Source organism: Humulus lupulus, chromosome 2, assembly GCF_963169125.1.
Source record: "Humulus lupulus chromosome 2, drHumLupu1.1, whole genome shotgun sequence".
Lineage (NCBI taxonomy): Eukaryota > Viridiplantae > Streptophyta > Magnoliopsida > Rosales > Cannabaceae > Humulus > Humulus lupulus.
Window position 1 is genome coordinate 77,761,164 of NC_084794.1, and position 23,456 is coordinate 77,784,619.

Sequence of the window (23,456 nt, forward strand, 5' to 3'; positions counted from 1 at the left end):
CTGGCAGACCCTAGGATATTCAAATTTTACTCTTATTAAATTTATTCCTCAAAATACTTAATTATTCATTAATCATACACATGACAAGTGTCATTTCCTTATTGGGTTTATCTAAACCTTATATTATAATAAATATCACCTTCATAATTAGTTATATTAATTAAACCTTAGGTTATAATTAATATTCTTAAACTATAGGTTAACCTTATAAAATCTACAAGTGTTGCTACGAGTGTCCAACTAAATCCCGGTCTGAACCAAAATCCACAGTCGTAAAAATATTGCAACTATTACTAGTTATTACTATTGCTACTACTATCTAACTAGCTAAGTAAAGTTCTTGGACTCTACAGTCAAGTTAAATCCAAATAGCTTATAAGACAATCTTATCTTTATTGTTTAAAACTTAAAATAACTCATATTTTCTCTTTTAAAAATAAAGAACCGCAGGTTTTCTCAAGATACAATCACCCACTACAAAAAACTTAATTGTTTCTTTGTAAGTGTAACCCATTATTTCGGAATTCATGACTTAACTCAGAGAGTGTCGCCTCAGGGTTGGTCAAGACAAAAATACATCACTCCATCCTATCTTCTTAAGAAGCGAACTTTGGTATTAATATGTCTAGAAACCTTCCTTAAGGGGATGGAAACAAAGCCGCCCCGAGGCCATATTCATATTTCACGGTGTTGTACTAATAATGGAGACCATGGGTCACATTGAGATGTTTACCTTCTCCCACTTAATATTTTAGAATAAATGTGTTTATTAAACTATAACACCCCAAGAAGCGTTAATTAATTATTGCAATAATTGGTTTTGAAATAACAACACACTTTTTATAGAAAATCCATTGTGAATAACAAACAAAACGTTTAAAAGAATGAAACTCTGGAGTTTCGTAGATATCGTAAATAAAGTAAAATAAAACAAAATTTTAATCCAGTTAATAAAACTAAAACATCATTCCAAAATACTTAATAAATTTCCTTAATAGGCCTGATCCCTTATGTTCGTTACATCCTTGATATGTACGCCTTCCGCTAAAGCTCTCCAACTTATTGCATTGTAACCACATCTTTGCCTTTACCTGCAGCACAGAGTACTCATGAGCCAAAGCCCAGCAAGAAGAGTTGTGTAGGACACAACCCCATAAGCTTAACCAGGAAATAAATCAATAACAATAAAGACAAACATAACATAAAATGAAATATCATAGCCAAAGTTGAGTTGGACAAGTGCAGTGAGCATATTATAACGTAAGCATGCAATTTCAACATATCATAAGCATGTAGTTTCATAATGTACACGTGCATTTTGAAACGTAAGCATGCCATGCAGTTATAACATATACATACAAAACATATAAACCACCATTACATGTAAGCTATTAAACATAATCCTACTCTAGCATATTCATTCATCAACATAAACATATCATATATGACAAATTCTACCATAAAAGTACGTCAAGAGTACACCTTGTGTGCAGGTGTCCACTCTTCTTACATCAAAAGCAACAGCGATCCACACACCTTAACGCATTTCTTAAAGTATCCTTAGTGAGCCTAAACATGACACATAACATGATAGTTTAATACCTCAAACCAACCATATTAAGATACACTCATATTCTTTTCAAGGCTAAGTCATCCCCTCCATATCCTTAAGAAATTCTTAAAACTCTAGTGCATAAAGCTCCAAAAAGGTACAAACTTATATCCAAATTTTTGAGTGCTAGCACTACGGTTGGGAGCGATCGCGCTAGGCTCTTTTTTTTGGAAATCGCAGATATGATTTTTAAACCTAGGAATCGACCCCAATCACAAAACTTCGACCCCAAATCATCAAATTAGCTATCCTGATATGTTTCTAACCCTTGGAACTCAGATATAGTCAATCATAAACCTTTAATACACATTCATCAACCCAAATACATTTAAATTCATCTAACATTAAAATCTAGATCTACTATAACTTGAATAATCACAGTTGAAAGAGTTACCTTTCAAGTTCTTAGATTAAATCTTCAAAGTATTGCTTCCTTTGTTTGATCCTTAGTCCACCAACATAAAATCCCCGCTCTCCTTTGAATCTCTAAGCCTCAAAATTCAGATCAAGAAGGAACTTCTTAGCTTGATACTCTATCGTGTACTGTAACTCCAAAGCGCCTGACTATCGTATGAAACTCTAAGCTAAATTCCCATTATTAATTTTATTGGTAATTAATCTCATAAAACTAATTTACCATACTATCCCCAACCTCTAACTTTTCCTTAATAATTACTTAAGCCCCTTGTTGTAATTTCCATCAAAACTAATAGTTTCAACTTCTTATAATTACACTTTCTAAAATAATACTCATAATTCTACTTTGACCCTCATAACTTAACTTCTATCACACTCTGTCCCCTAATACTTGAAGAATTATATGTGTGGATTGCTTGACGGAATACATAAAATAGCATACACCATAATTCATGCATAATTTAGTTCATATAATTAAACACATAAGAACATACAATTTACCATAATACCCTGACCCAAGCCAAATTACCATAATACCCTTACTAGTAGAAGCAGATATTACAACTATCCCCACCTAAAAAGAAATTTCGATCAAAATTTACCTAAAAACTCTGGGTATTGCTCCATCATATCTGATTCCAACTCCCACATTGCATCTTCTGTAGAGCCATTTTTCCAAAGAACCTTGACTAACCCAGTCGTCTTATTCCGTAATACTTTTTCCTTCTTATCAACAATCTTTATTGGCTTTTCTTCATATGATAGGTTTGGCTGCATATCCAACACCTCATAACTAAGAATGTGGGATGCACCCAAGACATACTTTCGTAACATAGACACATGAAAGGCATTATGCACTCCTGCTAACGCTGGAGGCATGGCTAACCTATAAGTCACTTCCCCAATTCTCTCTAAAATCTCGAATGGTCCAACAAATTGAGGACTTAACTTTCCTTTCTTACCAAATCTCTTAATCTCTTTCATAGGCGAAACATGGAGGAATACATGATTTCGCACTTGGAACTCAACGTGCCTATGTTTAGGATCACCATAGCTCTTTTGTTGATCTTGTGAGGCAATCATGCGAGCTCTTATCTTGGAAATAGTTTCATTCACTTCTTGTACCGCCTCTGGATCTAAATACATACTTTTACCCATCTTATCTCAATGAATCAGTTATCTACATTTCCTTCCATAGAGCATCTCGTAAGGTGCTACCCCAATAGTCGACTGATAACTATTATTATACGGGAATTCTATCAATGGAAGGTACTTGCTTAATGATCCACCAAAGTCCAATACACATGCTCTAAGCATGTCTTCCAAAATCTGAATTTTTCGTTCCGTCTGCCCATCTGTCTGGAGTGGAATGTTGTACTGAATTTCAACTTAGTACCCTTCGCTTTCTGTAATCCTTTCCAGAATTTACACGCAAATTTTGGGTCTCACAATTTCCTGCACATAAAGCTCCACATATTGTTCTGCTGAGTACACTATTCTGACAGGTATAAAGTGTGCTGACTTCGTGAATCTGTCAATGATCACCCAGACTGAATCATGTTGCTTTGTGGTCTTAGGTAATCCCACCACAAAGTCCATAGTAATCTCTTCCCATTTCCATTTGGGAATGTTTAACGGTTGTAACAAATCAAATGATCTTTGCCTTATTGGCACGTGAGGCACCTTGTAACATACTCCACTACGTCGTTCTTCATTCCAGGCCACCAATATAACACCTTCAATTCTTGATACATTTTCATAGTCCCTGGATGTAAAGAATAGGGAGTAGTATGCGCCTCATCAAGATTCTCCTTCTTAACCTCTAAATCAGCTGGCACACATATTCATTCCTTATATCTCACTGTTCCAAAATTACTGAGAGTAAAATCTTTGCCATTCCCGTCTTGGACTCCTTGTTTATACCTTTGTATATGTGGATCCTTATTCTGTCCTTTAATTTTTTTCTAACTAAGTCGAATGTAGAGTCAAGTTTGCTAATCCCCCCCACGATCAACTCTATACCTGCACGTTATATTTCTTCCATCAATTTGGCGAATAAATTTCTTATGGCCACTACTTGTCCTTGGCTTCTGCAACTTAGGGTGTCGGCTACCACATGCCTTCCCCGGATGATACACTATTTCACAATCGTAGTCTTTGACTAATTCCAACCACCGACGTTGCCTCATATTTAACTCATTTTGAGCAAAGAAATATTTCATGCTCTTATGGTCCATATAAATCTCACATTTCTGCCCATAAAGATAGTGTTGTCATATCTTCAGTGCAAACACTAGAGCTACCAGTTCTAAGTCATGTGTCGGGTAACGTTGCTCATTCTCCTTCAGCAGTCTAGATGCATATGCGATCACCTTATCTGCTTGCATCAAAACACAACCCATTCCTTCGTTTGACGCATCACAGTACTCTACGAACTTCTCGTTATTAGTAGGTAGACTTAATACAGGTGTCATAATAAGTCTATTCTTCAATTTTTCTGAAAGCTCTGCTCACATTCCTTAGTCCATACAAACTTAATGCCCTTTCTGGTCAATTCTGTCAATGGCGTGGAAATCTTTGAAAATCCCTTTATGAACTTCTGATAATATCCTGCCAACCCAAGGAAGCTTCTGACCTCCGAAGCATTCTTTGGTTGTGGCTAGTCTTTTATAGCTTCAATCTTTACTAGGTCGACCTTTATACCATCCTTGCTAATGATGTGTCCTAAGAATGCCACTTGCGTAAGCCAAAATTGACACTTCTTGAATTTTGCGTACAACTGGTGTTCCCTCAACCTTTGAAGCGTCAACCGTAGATGTTCTTCGTGGTCTTCTTCTGTTCGCGAATAGATTAGAATATCAACTATAAGTATTATCATGTACTTATCCAAGTAGTCCTTGAAGGCTCTGTTCATGAGATCCATAAATGTCGGAGGGGCATTAGTAAGTCCAAAAGACATCACCAGAAATTCATAATGGCCATACCTAGTACGGAATATTGTCTTTGGAATATCCCCCTCCTTCACCCTTAACTGGTGGTACCCCAATCTCAAGTCTATCTTTGAGAACACCGTCTTTCCTTGGAGTTGATCAAAAAGATCATCTATCCTTGGAAAAGGGTACTTATTCTTGATGGTGACCTTGTTAAGTTCCCTATAAGCAATGCACATCGAAATTGTTCTGTCCTTCTTCTTTACGAATAACACTAGTGCTCCCCATGGTGAGTAACTTGGCCTAATAAAACCTAGGTCAAGTAGTTCTTGCAGCTGCAATTTTAACTCCTTCAGTTCTGCTGGCACCATTCTATAAGGTGCTTTCGAGAATGGCGTTGTTTCTAGTGCTAGCTCAATAGTGAACTCAATTTCTCGTTATGGTGGAAATCCTGGTGAATCTTCTAGAAATACGTCCAATTAATCACATACTATCCTTGTGTCTTCTGATCTCTACATTCCAGTTTCTACTGTGTTGACCAAACTAGCCAAAAATCCCATGCATCCATGTTGTCACATATTCCCAGCTTCCAACACTGAAATGATTGGAATTCGTAGTCCTGTTGCTGTCCCTGCGAATGAAAAAGGCTCGTCTCCGTCAAGCTTAAACACCACCATTTTTTTCTTACAATCAAATGGTAGCGTTGCAGTTCGGCAACCAATCAATTCTACAAATAGCTCCCTACCATCTACCCTCAAAGGCAAGGCTCTAATCCAATTCCTAGATATTACCACCTTTGCGGTTGGTAACATGGTCTTAAACCCCTTAGCATGCATCTTATAAGTCTATTAAATCTATATACTATTCTTTTAACAACAAATCAATGAGTGGTGCCATAATCAATTAAAATAAGACAATCAATTCCAGCGATAAAAAATCTGACTTGAGACCACGAAAGTGCTTGCTTCTTCCTGAGGCTTGGTGAGAGCAAACACACATGCTAGAACCAAATTATCGTCCTTCTTATGCTACTCTTTGACCTCTTCCTGACTCTTCTGTGGGAAGTTCCTCTTAATGTGTCCTTCTATACCACACCGGTAACACGTGTTTGCCCTGCATTCACCTTCGTGACACTTCTTACACTTCTCGCACTCTAGGTACCGTACCCATTCCTTGTTCCTAGTGCAATTGTTTCCTTTATTATCTTTGGCCCTTTTATCCTGGATTGAATGTCCCACGTGATCATTTCCTCTCCTCTTCTGGTCATTGGAGTTATTATTCTGGGAGGCATTCTTTCTTGCCTTTCTCTTTGCACCGCCTTCTTTCCAAATTCTGTCTTCCATTCTCTCAACAGTGATGGCCCTTTCCAGAACCTGAGCATATATAGTGTTGCCCCTACTAACAAAATCTCTACGTCGCTGGCTATCATAGGCTTTAAGCCTTGAACAAACTGATCTACTCTGGTTGCGTTAGTTGGCACTAGGTTTGCTGCAAACTTGACAAGTCTGTCGTATCATAGGCTTTAATACGTACTCTGTCACAGTCATATTCCCCTGGGTCAATGTAGCAAACTCATCGCTCTTTGACGCCCGTATCGCAACATTGTAGTACTTTTCATCAAATGCTTGTTGAAACTCTTCCCAGGTCATTGTAGTAACATCTCTTGCCTGGGAGATCACTTCCCACTCCTTGTGTCATCTCTCAGCATGTGATTTGCACAGGCTACCCTGTCGTTTCCCCCAACTTGCATGAAGTCCAGAATTGAACCCATCATACTCATCCATTGCTCAGACTTCCATGGATCAGCGCTCCCTTCGAACACTGAAGGATGTTGCTTCCTAGACCTTTCATACAATGGATCCAAATGATTGCTAGCTTTAGGAATAGCAACTATCGGTGCTATGGGTTGTTGAATGTCTCTGATTAATGGTACTTGCTGAGCTTGTTGCTGCCTCAGCTGTCTTAGTTCCCTTAATTCTTCAGCCTGTTTTCTCATGTCTTTTTGCATGGCCATAAACTGCACTTCCAACCATTGGTAGGCAGTGTAGGGATCTTCTTCGCGCCTATTTCCCCCTTCAGCTGGTGGAGGGTTGCCATTGTGGTTAGCTCGCGTATTAGGTCTCACAACATGTGGATGGTCGAGGTTGCAATTAACCCCAGCGTTCCTTCATACTGATCTCCTAGGAGGCATGATTTCAATTTGTTCCTGAAACCAACAACGTATCTTAGTGCAACTTTTCCAAATCAGGAACCAAAACATACTTTTAATCCATCAAACAACTAATCGCCATTTATTCATAAATCCAAAATATCTCTATACATCCATCATTCACAAAGCTCATAAACCAAAGTAAAGAGATCAATCAACTAAAACCAATTCGCATATAATGAAACATCTACAACCTATTTTATGCACAAGAAAATAACTTTTGAGCATATCTAACAACTCTACAGAAATTACTTGATCAAATGATTCGTTAGCCATTGCGAACCCTTATTGTCTTGCGAAATCCATAAGTGTGCATTAGTACTTAGCACCTTCTGAAACCCTATCTTGTACGTGCTTCCATGCCACTTGAAGTTCTTCCTGCAACCTTCTTGAGGAAATTGTATCTCTAAATACTTCATACTTCTTCTTATGGCATAATAGTCCTCCTTCCCAGACCACGTCTTGAATGCACTGATTGGCCGTCACACAATGGTCCACTAACTTTTGGATGCTCCATTCTGCAAAATGCTGCATCCTTATCCTACTTACCTTCCTTATCCTTCTCACTAGCTTCCTTCCTTGAGTCTTGTTCAAGAAAACCTTAGGGACTCTAAGCACACAGGCCATACTACCTACTCTATACATGCAGATAAGGTACTAAAACACATAAGGCAACCAATCACATAACCATAACAAATTCAAATAAAGCTTGCAGTACAATAAGATGAGCTTGTCTTCAGCGGCGAGAGTACATGCCAAGATAATCTACAGGAAACAAAACCATTACTTTGATGCCAACTGTAATGCCCCAAATTCTTGAAGCATTAACTGACTATTACAATAATTGGTTTTGAAATAACAACACCTTTTTTATACAAAATCCATTGTATATAACAAACCAAACGTTTAAAATAATGAAACTCTGGAGTTTCACAGTTATCGTAAATAAAGTAAAATAAAACAAAATTTTAATCCAATCAATAAAAATAAAACATCATTCCAAAATACTTAATAAATTTCCTTGGTAGGCTCGATCCCTTATGGTCGTTACATCCTTGACATGTACGCCCTCCACTAAAGCTCTCCAACATATTGCATTGTAACCACATCTTTGCCTTAACCTGCAGTGCAGAGTACCCATGAGCCAAAGCCCAGGAAGAAGAGTTGTGTAGAGCACAACCCCATAACCTTAACCAGGAATTAAATCAATAACAATAACATAACATAAAATTAAATATCATAGCCCAAGTTAAGTTGGACAAGTGTAGTGAGCACATTATAACGTAAGCATGTCACACAATTATCACATATACATACAAAACACATAAACCACCATTACATGTAAGGTATTATAAATAATCATACTCTACCATATTCATTCATTAATATAAACATATCATATATGACAAATTCTAACATAAAAGTACGTCAAGCGTACACCCTGTGTGCAGGTGTCCACTCTTCTTACCTCAAAAGCAGCAACGATCCACACACCCTAACGTGTCTCTTCAAGTATTCTTAGCGAGCTTAAACATTACACATAACAACAATGTTTAAAACCTGAAACCAAACCAACCATATTAAGAAACACTCATATTGTTTTTAAGACTAAGTCATCCCCTCAATATCCTTAAGAAAGTCTTAAAACTCTACTGCATAAAGCTCCAAAAAGGTACAAACTTATATCTAAAGGGTGCATTAAAATCTCCAAATTTTGTGTTTCTGGGCAACTGGCACAGTCGCGATCACAGAGCGCTAGAGCTAACCATCCATGTAGCATGGTCGCGCCAGGGCTGAGCACGGTTGCGCTAGGCTCTTTTTCTGGAAATCGCATATGCGATTTTTTAAACCTAGGAATCGACCCCAATCGCAAAACTTCGACCCCAAATCATCAAATCAGCTATCCTAACATGTTTCTAACCCTTGGAACCCAGATATAGTCAATCATAAACCTTTAATACACATTCATCAACCCAAATTCATTTAAATTCATCTAACATTATCAAAATTCTAGATTTACCATAACTTGAACAATCACAGTTCAAAGAGGTACCTTTCAAGTTCTCAGATTAAATCTTTAAAGTATTGCTTCCCTTGTATGATCCTTAGTCCACCAACTAAAATCCTCGCTCTCCTTTGAATCCCCATGCCTCAAAATTCAGATCAAGAAGGATCTTCTTAGCCTAATACTCTATCGCATACTGTAACTTCAAAGCGTCTGACTATTGTATGAAACTCTGAGTTAACATCCCATTATTAATTTTATTGGTAATTCATCTCACAAAATTAATTTACCATACTATCCCCAACCTCTAACTTTTCCTTAATAATTACTTAAGCCCCTTGTTGTAATTTCCATCAAAACTAATAGTTTCAACTTCTCAAAATTACACTTTCTACCATAGAACTCATAATTCTACTTTGACCCTCATAACTCAACTTCTATCACACTTTGGTCCCTAATATTGGAAGAAACATATGCGTGGATTGCCTGACGGAATACATAAAATAACATACACCATAATTCCTGCATATTATAGTTCATATAATCAAACATATAAGAACATACAATTTACCATAATACCCTGACTCAAGCCAGATTACCATAATGCCCTTACTAGTAGAAGCGAATATTACATAAACTAATTAATTAATTCTAAATTAATTACTAGTTTATTAATAACCCTATGAATGTAATTAATTACAAAATACATATAATTATAAAAGAGTCTATTTCTACAATTAATGTGATCTAAATAATTACACATTACATTCATCTAACTTTACTAAAACATTTTTTACATATAGTTGGTTATCTTAAAGACCTATAAAAACTATTGTCTTTATTATGGTGTGATTTACCAAGTTTTAACTAATTTAAGACTTAGAAGTTTACATGCAATTGATTTCACCAAAACAATTCATATAAACACTTGGGACATTCCTAGATAATCATGTTTCTAAAAGATGCATGTTTAATCAAAACTGTGTGGGGGTTTCATGAATGACATGTAATAGACTAATGCATGATCATGTTATCAATCAAACATTAATTAATATTTATTTAAATAAATGCAATAAATAAACACTGAATGATGAATTAAGTACTATTCGGTATTTCTAAATTTACAGCCCTTTGAAAAATAGAAATAAAATTATAAAATGGGCTTCATTTGCTTCATTTCTAAATTTAAAGATATAAGTTTTAAATAAATAAATATATTATCATAAGATAATAATGAAATTCTCCTGAATATTAATCCAAACATGATTAATATTTATTTTAACATAAAAAAAATTCAAAATAAAAATTATATAGTTAAATAATTAATTAATTCACAAATAATCAATTGCCCATAATTATCACATAATTATTTCCTTACCCTATAAAATTAATTCCTTTGCAATTTAGTCATTCTCTCTATAAATTTTTCTTGTGACATCCTTACCCTTGACAGTGTAGGATAGAGGTGACTTGTGGACCATGTGTTGAGGTTTTATGCCCTAATTAAAACCCAAATTCTTTGTAATATCATTTTATTATCAATAAAATAATATAAATTATTTTTTGACTTTGTCAATCACTTTGCTCACATGTTTTATTTTCATGATTATTTGTTTAATATAAACTTCTATTAAATCTCGAGCATATAGCTAATCTTATTTATAGTGACGTAATCACAGAGGAATATAAATATGATTCTATGTTCAAAATAAGTTAGTCCTAAGATTAGTCAGTGCACAGGGTTTACACTGACTTGCCAATCTACGATATGATCTACTGATACATTACAGTGTTATGTTCTTTCTAGAACATTAGCAAAGTAGATAAGATCAGATGTATTTGTTACGTCGGACTGGACCGATATTGACAGTTGATAAGATAAGTAAACATACTGTTATTATCTATTTTAGTCATTTCATATAGTTGACCATAGGTCAATTCAATCTCAATTCTGAGTTGTTAGTATTCTAACTGATTGTATTATTTGAGTTCTTTGACTTGTTCGTTACCAGCTTACCCTACGGACTAGCCCATACTTACATCTTGGGAACTCGGTAGTATAATTGAGTGGGAGTGTTAATCATAGATATGAACATCTATAGCTTCTGATGAAGAAGTGAAATGATGATTTCCTTTTAGTTTGGTTCAAGGTGTTAAATGATAGAGATCTCATTTCAGTAATTAAATTAGTTTACTGAAATATCATTTACAAGGAACTAAGTGTTTTAAGGATAAAATACAATGAGGGGTAAAACAGTATTTTAGTCCTATCTCATTGTAGACCATCTATAGATAATTGAGTGACAATTATGGTTGTAACAAAGGATAATTAATATGATAACTTATTGGAGCTTGATTTCATAGGGCCATGGTCCCCATTGTACCTTGGATAAAATCATCTAGATAGTCTCAATTAATTGATTTAATTATCAATTAGAATTATCAAAGTTGACCAGGTCAATTTTGGATAGTTTCACAGAGCTATGTAATTTTGAGAAGAAAAGAGAAATTATGGCTGATTTATTAATTAAGATAAATTGGTATCTAAATTAATAAATAAGTTTAAATCAAGGTTCAAATTATAAATAATTAATTTGCTAAAGAATTTAAATAATTATTTAATTAATTAAATCAATAGAAAATAATACAAGCATTGATTTTAAGTCTAATGGGCTTATAATCAAATGGGAAATTTCAAGGGCCTAAAGCCCATGATAATTTCGACCTAGGGCTTTAAAATGGCTATTATTTTATTGATTTTTTGAATTAAATTAAATGGCCTAATTGAGTCTATAAAATGAGTGCTTAGAGAAAAGTCAAAACATAAGTCACAAGTCAGATTTTCTGATAGCTTTAGATTCTCTCTAAACACAAGTCATTTTCTAAGCCTCTTTGTTATTTTCTCTTCTTCTCTCTATATCTATCTCATGTGTCGAGAATTGCCCACACTAGTTTAGGTGATTCTGATGATACATTGGAAGACTGTAAAGAAAATAGAAGATCGATTCAGTTTCTTGATAATACTCTGCGACAGAGAGGATACAAGAGTTAGAGAAACTGAAGGAATGACTCTTTAATTCCGTTGCGTATACTATAAGTATTGTATTCATTGTTTCTCTTTGAATTCAATTTTAGAAACATGTTTTAGGCTATCTCGTATTAATTTTTTTAATATTAGATATACATGAAAATAAATAAAGATCGTGTATAAGTTTTCCCAACACCATGGACCTATAATACGAAGCTCCAATAAACCAGATTATTAATCAAACTCTTTAATCTAATAATCTTATTTATTAATTCCATGATTACTCTACTATAAATATGGAATTGAACTATAAGTATTTATAGAATTATATTTACAGAGTTTTCTCTTGTAGTCCATTGATATAATCAATAAATGTACGTATGTCCTCCATTTATTGGTTCGTTAATTAGAGCTGGTCAGAATTACTGTTTTACCCTTCTAATTTCCTATTGTTCCTTAAGTACCATTAATTTACTAGCGAATAATTAATCTATAATCAAATTATAGATTAGAGCTCAAAAATTATTCAATTCTAGAATTAGCTCTTAAGGGAATTGATATTCGATTAATTATGAAAGCATGGATTCCATTATTGTAAATCATGTTCCAAGCCATTCATGATATTGAATCTCCAAAACAAAAGTTACTAGTCTCATTATATTAAGAGACCTTAACGAATGAATAAAAAAATCCAATAAACATAAACAGGAGTTCATGACTACTCGGGATTTATACTTATCTACAAATGCATTGGTATTAAAAGAGCAAATCAAAGATAGGGCAGCGGGGAATGGGCCCTTTTGAATAGTTATTAATACCAGCCAAGATCATACACACACACACGCGCACACACACACACACACACACACACACACACACACACACACACACACACATATATATATATTAAATCACATACAATTATATTGGATATTACCTCTCGTCGTCTATCAAGTGTTCTTGAATCTTTTTGTATAAAATCAACAATCTTCCTATCCAAGTTTTGAAAGCTCAAACATTGATCTTTCAGACCAATCCTCAAACACACAAGGACGTGTGTGTGCACGTAGGATTCAGAAGATTGATTAATGACTCTATAAAGAGGTTTGATAGAGAGAAGGGAATTGAATAGTTTTCAGGTTTAGGAAAACTATCACTTCTTTTTTCAAAGAGGGAGTCTGATAGTCTATGAAAACAATAAAATTGAAAGTATCGCTTCTTTTCATGTTTATAAAGATAATTAACTAATTTAATTAATCTTTATTTTATTAAAATAAAACTGACCAGTTACAACTTTATTTAATTATTTAATTTAAATCATATTTAAAAAATAATAATTAAATATAAATGATTAAATAAAACAAATTATTTGAAATTCAAAATTCAAATCTCAGTGATAAGAAATCCTTGTGTGTGGCGCTACACTCACTGTACAGTGAGTGTGCCGACCATATCATTAGGGTTACCCCTAATTTTCTCATTTGTTTATTAAATTAATATTTAAGACAATATATTTATTCCAAAATAAATATCAATTAATTCAAAATTAAATTGATCTTAAAATATCAATTTTAAATAAATATCTTATTCTAAATGAGATAATTATTAATCTCTCTTTATACATTAATCTAAACAAGATTAATATTTATTTTAACTTGTAGTTTTTCAAAATAAAAATTATACAGTTAAATAATTAATTAATTCATCATTAATCAATTGCCTATAATTATCATATAATTATTTCCTTGCCCTGGAAAATTAATTCCTTTGCAATTAAGTCATTCTCTCTACAAATCTTTCTTTTCACATCCGTACCCTTGACACATGTAGGACAGAGGTGATCTAGGGACCATAGACCTATAATACGAAGCTCCAATAAACCAGATTATTAATTAAACTTTTTAATCCAATAATCATATTTATTAATTCCATGATTGCTCCACTATAAATATGAAATTGCACTCTAAGTATTTAGAGAATTATATTTTCAGAGTTTTCTCTTGTAGTCCATTGATATAATCAATAAATGTAGTTATGTCCTCCATTTATTGGTTCGTTAATTAGAGTTGGTCAAGATAATCGCTTTACCCTTCTAATTACCTCTTGATCCTTAAGTATCATTAATTCACTAACGAATAATTAATCTATAATCAAATTATAGATTTGAGCTCAATAATTATTCAGTTCCAGAATTAATCCTTAAGGGAACCAATATTCGAACTATTAGAAAAGTATGGATTCCATTATTGTAATTCATATTCCCAGCCACTCATAATATTGAATCTCCAAAACAAAAGTCATTAGCCTCATTATACTAAAAAACTTTAACGAGTGAATCAAAAGATCCAATAAACACAAACAGGAGTTCATTAATTCTTAGGATTTAGACTGATCTACAAATGATCATTTGTTATGATAAGAATCAAATATTTATGTCAAACAACAAGTTTAAAAAGATAATTAATTCTTATCGGTCCTGACATATATAATCTCTATTATATACAACACAATTACTAAGATGTCTATCCACATCAGTAATCCGAATCTAGATCACTTGTATTACGTATGCTTAGTAAACCGCACTAGTAACCATTCATTAAAGATTTCGTACTTTAATATGTTACTGACTATTTTATTCATTATATATGATCTTAATTCTCTCGTACTAATACAAGATCATATTCTCATTAATGAATAAGGAATTTTCTTGATATTATCATATAATTAATTCAAACAATAATTATAATATTTAAATATAATAAAATTATTATTTTATTTTATTCAATAAAATGTATTTACATAATTTTAGGGCATTAATTCTAACAAAATAATCATCTATTATGATAAGAATTAAATATTTATGGCAACCGATAAGTTTATAAAGATAGTTAATTCATATCGGTCTTGTCATATATAATCACTATTATGTACAACACATTTACCATGATGTCATCTACATCAGTAATCTGAATTTAGATTACTTGCATCCCGTATGCTTAGTAAACTGTACTAGTAATCATTCATTAAAGATTGTTTACTTTAATATGTTATTGACTATTTTATTCATTGTATATGATCTTAACTCTCTTGCATTAATACAATATCATATCCTCATTAATAAATATGAAATTTTCTTGATATTCATATAAATTATTCAAACATTAATTATAACGTTCAAATATCATAAAAATGTATTTTTATTTAAACCAATAAAATATCTTTACATGCTTTTATGGCATAAATACAAACAATCTATAACCAAAAAGAATGGGGGAGTTGTTCGCATAAATAAGTTAGCATTGTGCATAGCACAAAAATTGACTTGGGAGCAAATGTTATCACCATTTTTTAGACATGATGATGTGTCATGGAATAGCAAAAATAAGAATCTTAAGGTGATCATTATATCCTTTAAAGGAAAGATGAACAGAACCTATAACATTTCTGTTCTCACAAAGAAAGCTACCAAATGCTAGCATAAAGAGTTCGGTCGCCGAGTCCCCTTCTTTAACTCATGTTCGCTCAGAGAATGTTATAATCAGCTAATAGAGACACCTAGTCGTGCACATTTGTTAGTTTATTCCTGATAGCTCATGACAAGCTACCAAACACTAACAGGATTGGAAGCGGGAGACAATGTCGTTATTTACCCAAGATACAACCAAATCAACTTGGTCATAATTTTGTATTATTGTTTACAGGCCAAGCCCAATACCTTAGGCACATAACTCAAATGTAACCCTAAACTCCTCACTATAAATAATAGTAGATGAGATCCGAATAAAATAAAAAAGGTAATTCATAATGTCGATAGACAGACAAACTTTATTCTTGTACAAACTAGTCCTTGTGTAATCAAGAAGAATGAGAACTGTAGAACAACCAACAATTCAAGTTCACCGGCAACTATGGTTCTTCAAGCTTAACTATTAATAAAAGTGACTAAGTGGACGTAGGTCATCTTTTTGGGGCCGAACCACTATAAACATAATGTTGCTTATTTCTTCGAAATCTTTATTCTTGAATCTATGCTCTAAACTTTTAAGTTGACGAAAAACCGTGTCAACAATATGTATATTTATGTCTTATTTCACTATTACATGTATGTTTGGTAAACAAAATAAATTAAATGACAAAATAAATAATTATTAAAAGAATGAAAAGAATAAATTTAAGCACATAAATATGTTTTAGCTATAGTTTTGAAAACATAATTGATCTTTAATATGAAATTTTAAAATATGTGATGAGAAATTATTAAAGCTCATTTATTACTTTTTTTTTCTTCAATTTATTTACTTTATTTAGATGACTTTAAATCTATAAGTATTAGAAAAAAAAAATTTTAAAAATGTTTAATCCAACATAAAACAACAATTTTCATTAAACACACATGTATAATATATACTACGTAAAAATAACGTGCAATGCATGTTTTCTTTATTTTATTTAGAAACTATATTAATTTATTTTTATTATATTATTTTAATTATCATTTAAATTTTAAATAAATAAATAATGTCATATGCTATAAAAGAATGACATAAACATATTAAAAAAAATTAAGTCAAAACATTGTTTATAGTTAAAAAAATGGTATGATAATTTTTATTTTATTTAAAAAAAACGTTAAACTAAGAAGTTGTTAGATACGCACTTTTTACATATAAAGATATGGTGCATTCTAGATTTAAAGTAAATTATTTGATGTTGTTTATTACTTTAAAATTTAATGTTCATAATAATTTAAATTTTGATATTTTTTATATTTTGATTTATATATTATATATGGTGATTCTAATTTTAAAATTAAATATTTTTTCTAATTTTCTTTTAGAAATAATATTCAAAAAATTAAAATTAAAATTATGAATTTTAAATTTCTATTTGATCAAATTTTTTAAAAAAAACTATAGCCAACAAAAAGTTATACATAAATATATATTATTTAATTAATGGCAAAATCAATTAAAATAAAAAATATGTATATTTATGTCTTATGTCACTATTACATATAAATGTTTAGATAAACAAAATTAAATAACAAAATAAATAATTAATAAAAGAAAAAAATAATAAATTTAAGCACATAAATATTTTTCGATTATAATTTTGAAAATATAATAAGTGGCGGAGCCACACGGGTGCATGTGGGGGCAAGTGTCCCCACTTAAATATTTTAATTATTAATATTATATGTAATTTACTATTATATCTTTATATAATTAACAGTTAATTTCTTTTTACCCACTCAATTTTTTTATAATTTATTTTTATATATGTAATTTACTATTACATTTTTATTTAAACATTTTTAAAAAATTAATAGTAAAATTCATAATATGTCCTTGATGTCATTTGCTTCTCCATCCGCCATTAATGAGAATTGTAATTGACTTTATATTTAATGTATTATTTTCATATGCTCCAATACAATTAAATCCTGGCTCACTGAATATAATTACTTTATTTTGATGACTTATTATTGTTAATTTATTTACCTATTTTTAGTTAAATTTATATTTATAATATATAATAAAGATATGGAAGCTGTAAACATAGAACTCATAAAATAAAATAAATTATAAAAGTTCAATATTTAAAAAAAAAAAAAAAACTCTTATTTTATTGTAAATATTAAAAAAAAAAAGTCATGGTAATTTCTATAGTTTTCTCTGTCTTAGCGAAAAGGAGAATCTTCGAGAACCTCCATAAACCAACAAAACAACTAGCATAGGGCCGTGGGCGCCCATTGAGATTGAGTTTATTGAAAAATTAATAAAAATTAAAGAGAACCATCCATCAATTTTTTCTAACAAAGCTCGGTCTTCTCCTCCTCTCAAAAAATATATAAATAAATAAATAAAAGAGTCACTCTTGTCCTGTCCTCCATTGTTAATTAGACAAAACTGTAAATATATATAAATATTTTCCATATATATAAAAAAAAAACATCAACCAAATTCATTGCAGCGACTCGACGGTATTGTGTTGAAGTTTTCTGATGGATTTACGATATTTTCTTGCACTTTTCCTCGGCCTTGTATGCTTCTTTCCGGATCTCTCCCTTTCCGCTGTTCGTGTACCAAAATGGCTTGGAGAAAAGAAAGGGTACACTACTCTACTCTCTTCTTCTATTTACTTTCGTTCTTTTTATTTTTAATTCTTTTAAATTTGACAGAATTGATTATCTGTTTTTTTTAATAGAGATGAATCGGTGATTCGAATGAAAACGGGGGCTTCTTCTGTTTCGTTTGATCCAACTCGGGTTACTCAGCTCTCATGGAATCCCAGGTTTCTAATTCTGTCTTAATTAACATTTTATCATTTATGCTATTTGTTGCTTTCTACATTTTTTAGCAGAACAAATTTGCTTTTTTTAATTGATAATTTATGTGCTAAAAAAATCAGAGCTTTTCTTTATAAGGGATTTCTATCTGAGGAGGAGTGTGATCACCTAATTAATCTGGTACGTATAGTTTTGGGATTGTTTGACTTGAGAACTTTTTAGATCTTTTTGGGTATTGACCTGGGTTTCGATTAATTAGGCCAAGGATAAGCTGGAAAAATCTATGGTGGCTGATAATGAATCGGGTAAGAGTATTATGAGTGAAGTAAGAACGAGCTCTGGAATGTTTCTTCAGAAGTCTCAGGTATGAAAAACGACAGAATTAATTTTAAATTGCCGCTAAATGACCCGTATATGTTTGATATTGAATAAGCTTATTTTTTTTTCCGTATTACAGGATAAAATAGTTGCTGACATTGAGGCCAGGATTGCAGCATGGACTTTCCTTCCACAAGGTGACTCCATAAATTGATTGTTGTTATTAGATTTGTTTGTTAAGTAATTTCTTTTCCCAATCTTTTAAGATGTTTAGTTCTGATCTTGATTAAACATGGGGTTTTGTTTATCAGAAAATGGGGAGTCGATGCAGATATTGCATTATGAGAATGGTGAGAAGTATGAACCACATTTTGATTATTTTCATGACAAGGCGAATCAAGAACTGGGTGGCCACCGGGTTGCCACTGTGTTGATGTATTTGTCTAATATTGCAAAGGGTGGGGAAACGATATTTCCCAATTCAGAGGTGATGAATTTCTTGCAACACTGCAATCTTGTTGATGTTTTCTAATTTATTCTTGTATATTTAGAATGCATCTTCTTTTGTTGTGCCAACAGGGAAAATTGACGCAACCTAAAGATGATAGTTTGTCCGAATGTGCTAAAAATGGCTATGCAGGTAGTTTTATGGTCTTTACAAATAACTCCCTTCAATGCCCAATTACTTTAATCTTATGTTTGTTGTTTCTGATAAGTATCAATTATTATATCTTCTTGCTAATTCTATTATCCTTTAAGAGTTTAGAATCTAAGCATCAAGGGAGAGAAGGTTGTATGCTGTGTAAGCATTGATTTCTATGGAAGTATTTCACATTTTTTCTTTTCTTTCGGTGGTCAGTTCCTTAGGGTTAGATTTGCTACTTTTGTTGCCCCTTTTCTTGGGGGACTCTATTAGATTTGGATCGAGTGTCTTACACATTCCCATTGAATCCTTCTTTTGGTATGGATATTAGATTCATTGTCTCTGGTATATACTATATTTAAACATATTATAGTCCTTTAGCGGACTTTCACTTGAATTCTTTTCATTTTATACTCATCTTTGTTCAATAGCTGCAAGCATATATTCTTGGTGGTGAATCGGAGAAAATTATATTTTTCTTGCAGTGAAACCATACAAAGGTGATGCCTTGCTGTTCTTCAGCCTTCATCCAGATTCGACCACTGATCCAAGCAGCTTGCATGGAAGTTGCCCTGTCATTGAGGGTGAGAAGTGGTCAGCCACCAAGTGGATTCATGTTAGGTCTTTTGACAAGCCAATGAAGCGATTAGGTAGTGATGGTTGTACGGATGAAAACGCTAGCTGCCCTCTATGGGCCAAGACAGGTGAATGTGAAAAGAACCCTGTTTATATGGTGGGTTCTGAGAAAGGACCTGGTTTTTGCCGGAAGAGTTGCAACGCTTGTTCTGCCTAGGGATTCTACCTTACTTTTCTATAGTTCATAATTTCCCCGATGTTGGTTCTTTAGAATCCCAGATATTGTATATAATTAATATATGTATCATTGAACCATGTCATGTTGTAGCTGTCTAAATTCCCCACTCGTATTACGCCCGCATTTTTTAACTGTCAAGTGTATTTTTAAACAGTTAAGGTGTCGCGGATGATTAATTGCTTTCTTTTTATCAATGATACATTTCATAGAAAACGTTATTTCATGCGAACTCTTTTTTTTCTGCTTTCTTTAGGCTGTAATTTGTTGTTGCAAAATTTGTTTTACCACCAAATATCATTGGTCAAGAATTGATGAACTTTTGGCTAGAACGCTCTAGACTCTAGATGATAAAAATTCCTATTCACTCAAAAGATTATATACCTTGCTTGAATGAAATTTTGGGAACTAAAACATGGAGAACAGAATCGTTATTGGTATTGAAAGAAAAAAAAAGGAATTTGGCTCTGCAACTATGCTCGGTCATAATTTGGAATATGATTACCGAACATGGGATCGTTTGATTACATGGATAACGAATTTCTATTTTTAAGATTCCTTTTATAGAGCAGTCCAAATAATGACACTCATCCCGAATTTGCACTTTTCATTTAAATCCCTTCCATTCCAATGCCACCCCAGTAAATGTGACATTATAGTTTCCAACATTCCAATATTAGTAGAGATTCTATTAAAGGCTACACAGCTATCTTCCCAAGTTGGTATTCACTTTTCAGGCTTCCTCTTCTTTTGGGCCCATTGGGGACCATAAATAGCCAAGTGGGTTCGGCCGAATCGTCTATCGGTTATCTACGCTTACATTGTTAAGATAATTTAGTGTAACTTGAATTCCTGAAGAAAATGAAGAAAAGAAATCATAGTCGTTTAAATTACCTTAACGAGGTTGCCGCATGAATCCAACATGTCTGTTCTTAGTGCATACTCAACTACCTTCAATTCACAATGAAGTTTCAAACTTCAGAAACTAATAACAACTGTAATAAAATATCAACAGACCTAGCAAAAATCGTTGAACAATGCTTACAATGAAGGTATCTTCTCCGACCAAGGCAGAGTTTGAAACTTGGTTCATCAGTACCCAGTAGTCAACTTGTGTATATGGTGGGGTAATACTAATGTAGTCAAATGGTGCATTTTCACCTAAACAAGAAGTCATATTAGTGTAGGCAGAAAAGTAATCTAAAGAGGAAAACAGTTGAGTCCCATAAGTTAGCAGACTTCCTCTTCCAAATTTCGCAAAGTAGCTAACTCGGCCAAGAAACTTGAAATTATGTTCTAACTGGTTTCCATTCCTTGAGGTAGGCAGCACAAGAGTTCAAATCATTCAAGTGAGAATATCACTAAACAATACCATTTTTAACATCAAAGAAGGACTTACCAACAAATTTCTCTGTGCGTTCTAAGAATTTTTCAACTCGAACAGTATGAATAACTGACGCATCCAGAAACCCTGTCCATTCCAAGTTGGGACGCAAGACATTTGTAACAACCCACGGATCCATCTCGACAAAATGCACCTGGAAGTTTAGCAATAGAAAGAAGTAAGATTTTAGTAGCAGTATAGATAAATCATAAAACATAAAGAGACCGGTGCTATAGTTTTGAAACAATGTTACATTATTTTAGATGTCACAAGCTCAGTGCCAAGTTCTCCAAAAACTTTAATAATGGTACCTCAGAACATCCACGGCTAATAGCTTCAATCCCAACAGAGCCAGTTCCACTGTACAAGTCCAGCCACCGGCCAGGCCTTAGAGCAGCAGGACACCCACCAGCAGCCTAAAATAATTTCACACTAATTATTCATTCCAGCTAAAAGCGTACTAAATATTTGATCATTAACAAAACATCATAAAAATTGAGATAGCAAAATAAAATCATGAACAAGCAAAAATTAAAATTTAAGCATACTTAGATTGGCACTCAATCACATTACCTGCAATATATCAAAGGCTGCACCTTTCACAACCTCCATCATGGGTCTTACATCCATGCCCTTTGGTGAGAGCAATTTCATTCTCCGAGCTTTTCCACCAAGCACCTACAATGACAAATTTATTGGCTGCTGTAAAATTTCATCCACCAAACGAGTAATAACACACACATATACATATATCTCTATAAACATCAGAAAATAATGCAAACCTGAAGAAGTTTATGAGTGGTTCGAGGTGGCTTTGGATCCTCCGGTGGGAGTTCCTTACCTTTTCCTGTATTTTGTTGGCCGTTTCTCCTTCTAGTCTAAATTGCCACATTTAAAATTACCAAGATTATATTAAAGTACAAATTTCAATTCAATTATGGAGAAACCTATGCAAGGAAATGACTAAATTAAAATACCCAATTGAAAGTTTTCAAATTTAAATTGAGTTAGGACATAAAAAATGGAAGTAATAACCTTAGGAGAAGGTTCGGATAAGAACTCGTCCGGGTTGAGACCATATTTCTCAAATAACTCTCTCTTGGCCTCCTCACTTACTGGCACTTTACCAGATGTTTCTACCATTGACCCAATAAATAAGTTTAAATTCAGAATAAAATATTGCAAGTTAAAAAACCATTAATTAGTTCTCGCATATTGAGAAAATTACTTGAAGAGAAGACGATAATGGTTGGTTGCCGTCGACAACTGTTGGGTCTGGCATGGAGATTGAAGAGAAGAACACTAGACGAATATGAGTCGTGGTTCGTTGCAGCATTCAATCTGAGCGAGTAGAGAGATGGAACCATTGAAACTGCCATTGGAGAGAGTTGAGAGCTCAAACCTTCAGTGAACTACAGTAGTTAGTCACATCCTCTACTGGATGAGCCAGACGCCACGCCACGAGGCCCCTTGTCTCTAATCCAATAAACGATTAAGAAACAGCCCAATTGTTTTCTTTGGGCCCATGGGCTGGCCCAATTGAGGTTAAGTGGAAAAGTGAAGCATACGTAGTAAAAACCCTACCAATTTTAATGTCCCATTAAAGCTTTTTACCATCTTTTTTCAATACATGTATATCACATATTAATAGATTTTTGTCACTTTTTTTTTTGGTTTATAAGTACACTAATTTTTATTATCAACTCGCAAACCACATAATAGTTGGGGTATTTGGAAGTCACTGTGTAATTGTAATTAGTAATTACACTCTATTTTAAAACACAAGGTATATTTAGATGTCAATTGATAA

At 32.9% G+C, this 23,456-nt stretch overlaps 2 protein-coding genes across 2 annotated transcripts; one reads left to right on the top strand and one right to left on the bottom strand.

Annotated features, from left to right (window-relative positions):
- Positions 1-18,001: 18,001 nt before the first annotated feature.
- Positions 18,002-20,488, top strand: LOC133818065 (probable prolyl 4-hydroxylase 7). The gene is made up of 8 exons (XM_062250750.1): positions 18,002-18,312; positions 18,409-18,495; positions 18,613-18,670; positions 18,750-18,854; positions 18,948-19,005; positions 19,120-19,295; positions 19,388-19,448; positions 19,937-20,488. The coding sequence occupies exons 1-8, from the start codon at positions 18,206-18,208 to the stop codon at positions 20,242-20,244; spliced, it is 960 nt and encodes a 319-aa protein (XP_062106734.1). The 5' UTR covers positions 18,002-18,205; the 3' UTR covers positions 20,245-20,488.
- Positions 20,489-20,678: 190 nt separating this feature from the next.
- Positions 20,679-23,096, bottom strand: LOC133818066 (uncharacterized). Its single transcript, XM_062250751.1, has 9 exons — positions 22,875-23,096; positions 22,682-22,782; positions 22,429-22,524; positions 22,220-22,324; positions 21,958-22,062; positions 21,662-21,800; positions 21,308-21,423; positions 21,157-21,213; positions 20,679-21,072 (listed from the first exon to the last, which is right to left on the bottom strand). The coding sequence occupies exons 1-9, from the start codon at positions 23,023-23,025 to the stop codon at positions 20,989-20,991; spliced, it is 954 nt and encodes a 317-aa protein (XP_062106735.1). The 5' UTR covers positions 23,026-23,096; the 3' UTR covers positions 20,679-20,988.
- Positions 23,097-23,456: the final 360 nt, after the last annotated feature.

Bases quoted from the DNA above. Each gene is read 5' to 3' on its own strand.
- LOC133818065 (XM_062250750.1), top strand. From the start codon at position 18,206: ATGGATTTACGATATTTTCTTGCACTTTTCCTCGGCCTTGTATGCTTC. The intron at 18,313-18,408 runs GTACACTACTCT...TTTTTTTAATAG, and splicing joins TGGCTTGGAGAAAAGAAAGG to AGATGAATCGGTGATTCGAA. The intron at 19,006-19,119 runs GTGACTCCATAA...TTTGTTTATCAG, and splicing joins ATGGACTTTCCTTCCACAAG to AAAATGGGGAGTCGATGCAG.
- LOC133818066 (XM_062250751.1), bottom strand. From the start codon at position 23,025: ATGGCAGTTTCAATGGTTCCATCTCTCTACTCGCTCAGATTGAATGCT. The intron at 22,525-22,681 runs GTTATTACTTCC...GTGGCAATTTAG, and splicing joins TATCCGAACCTTCTCCTAAG to ACTAGAAGGAGAAACGGCCA. The intron at 21,424-21,661 runs GTAAGTCCTTCT...CTTCTTGTTTAG, and splicing joins ACGCACAGAGAAATTTGTTG to GTGAAAATGCACCATTTGAC.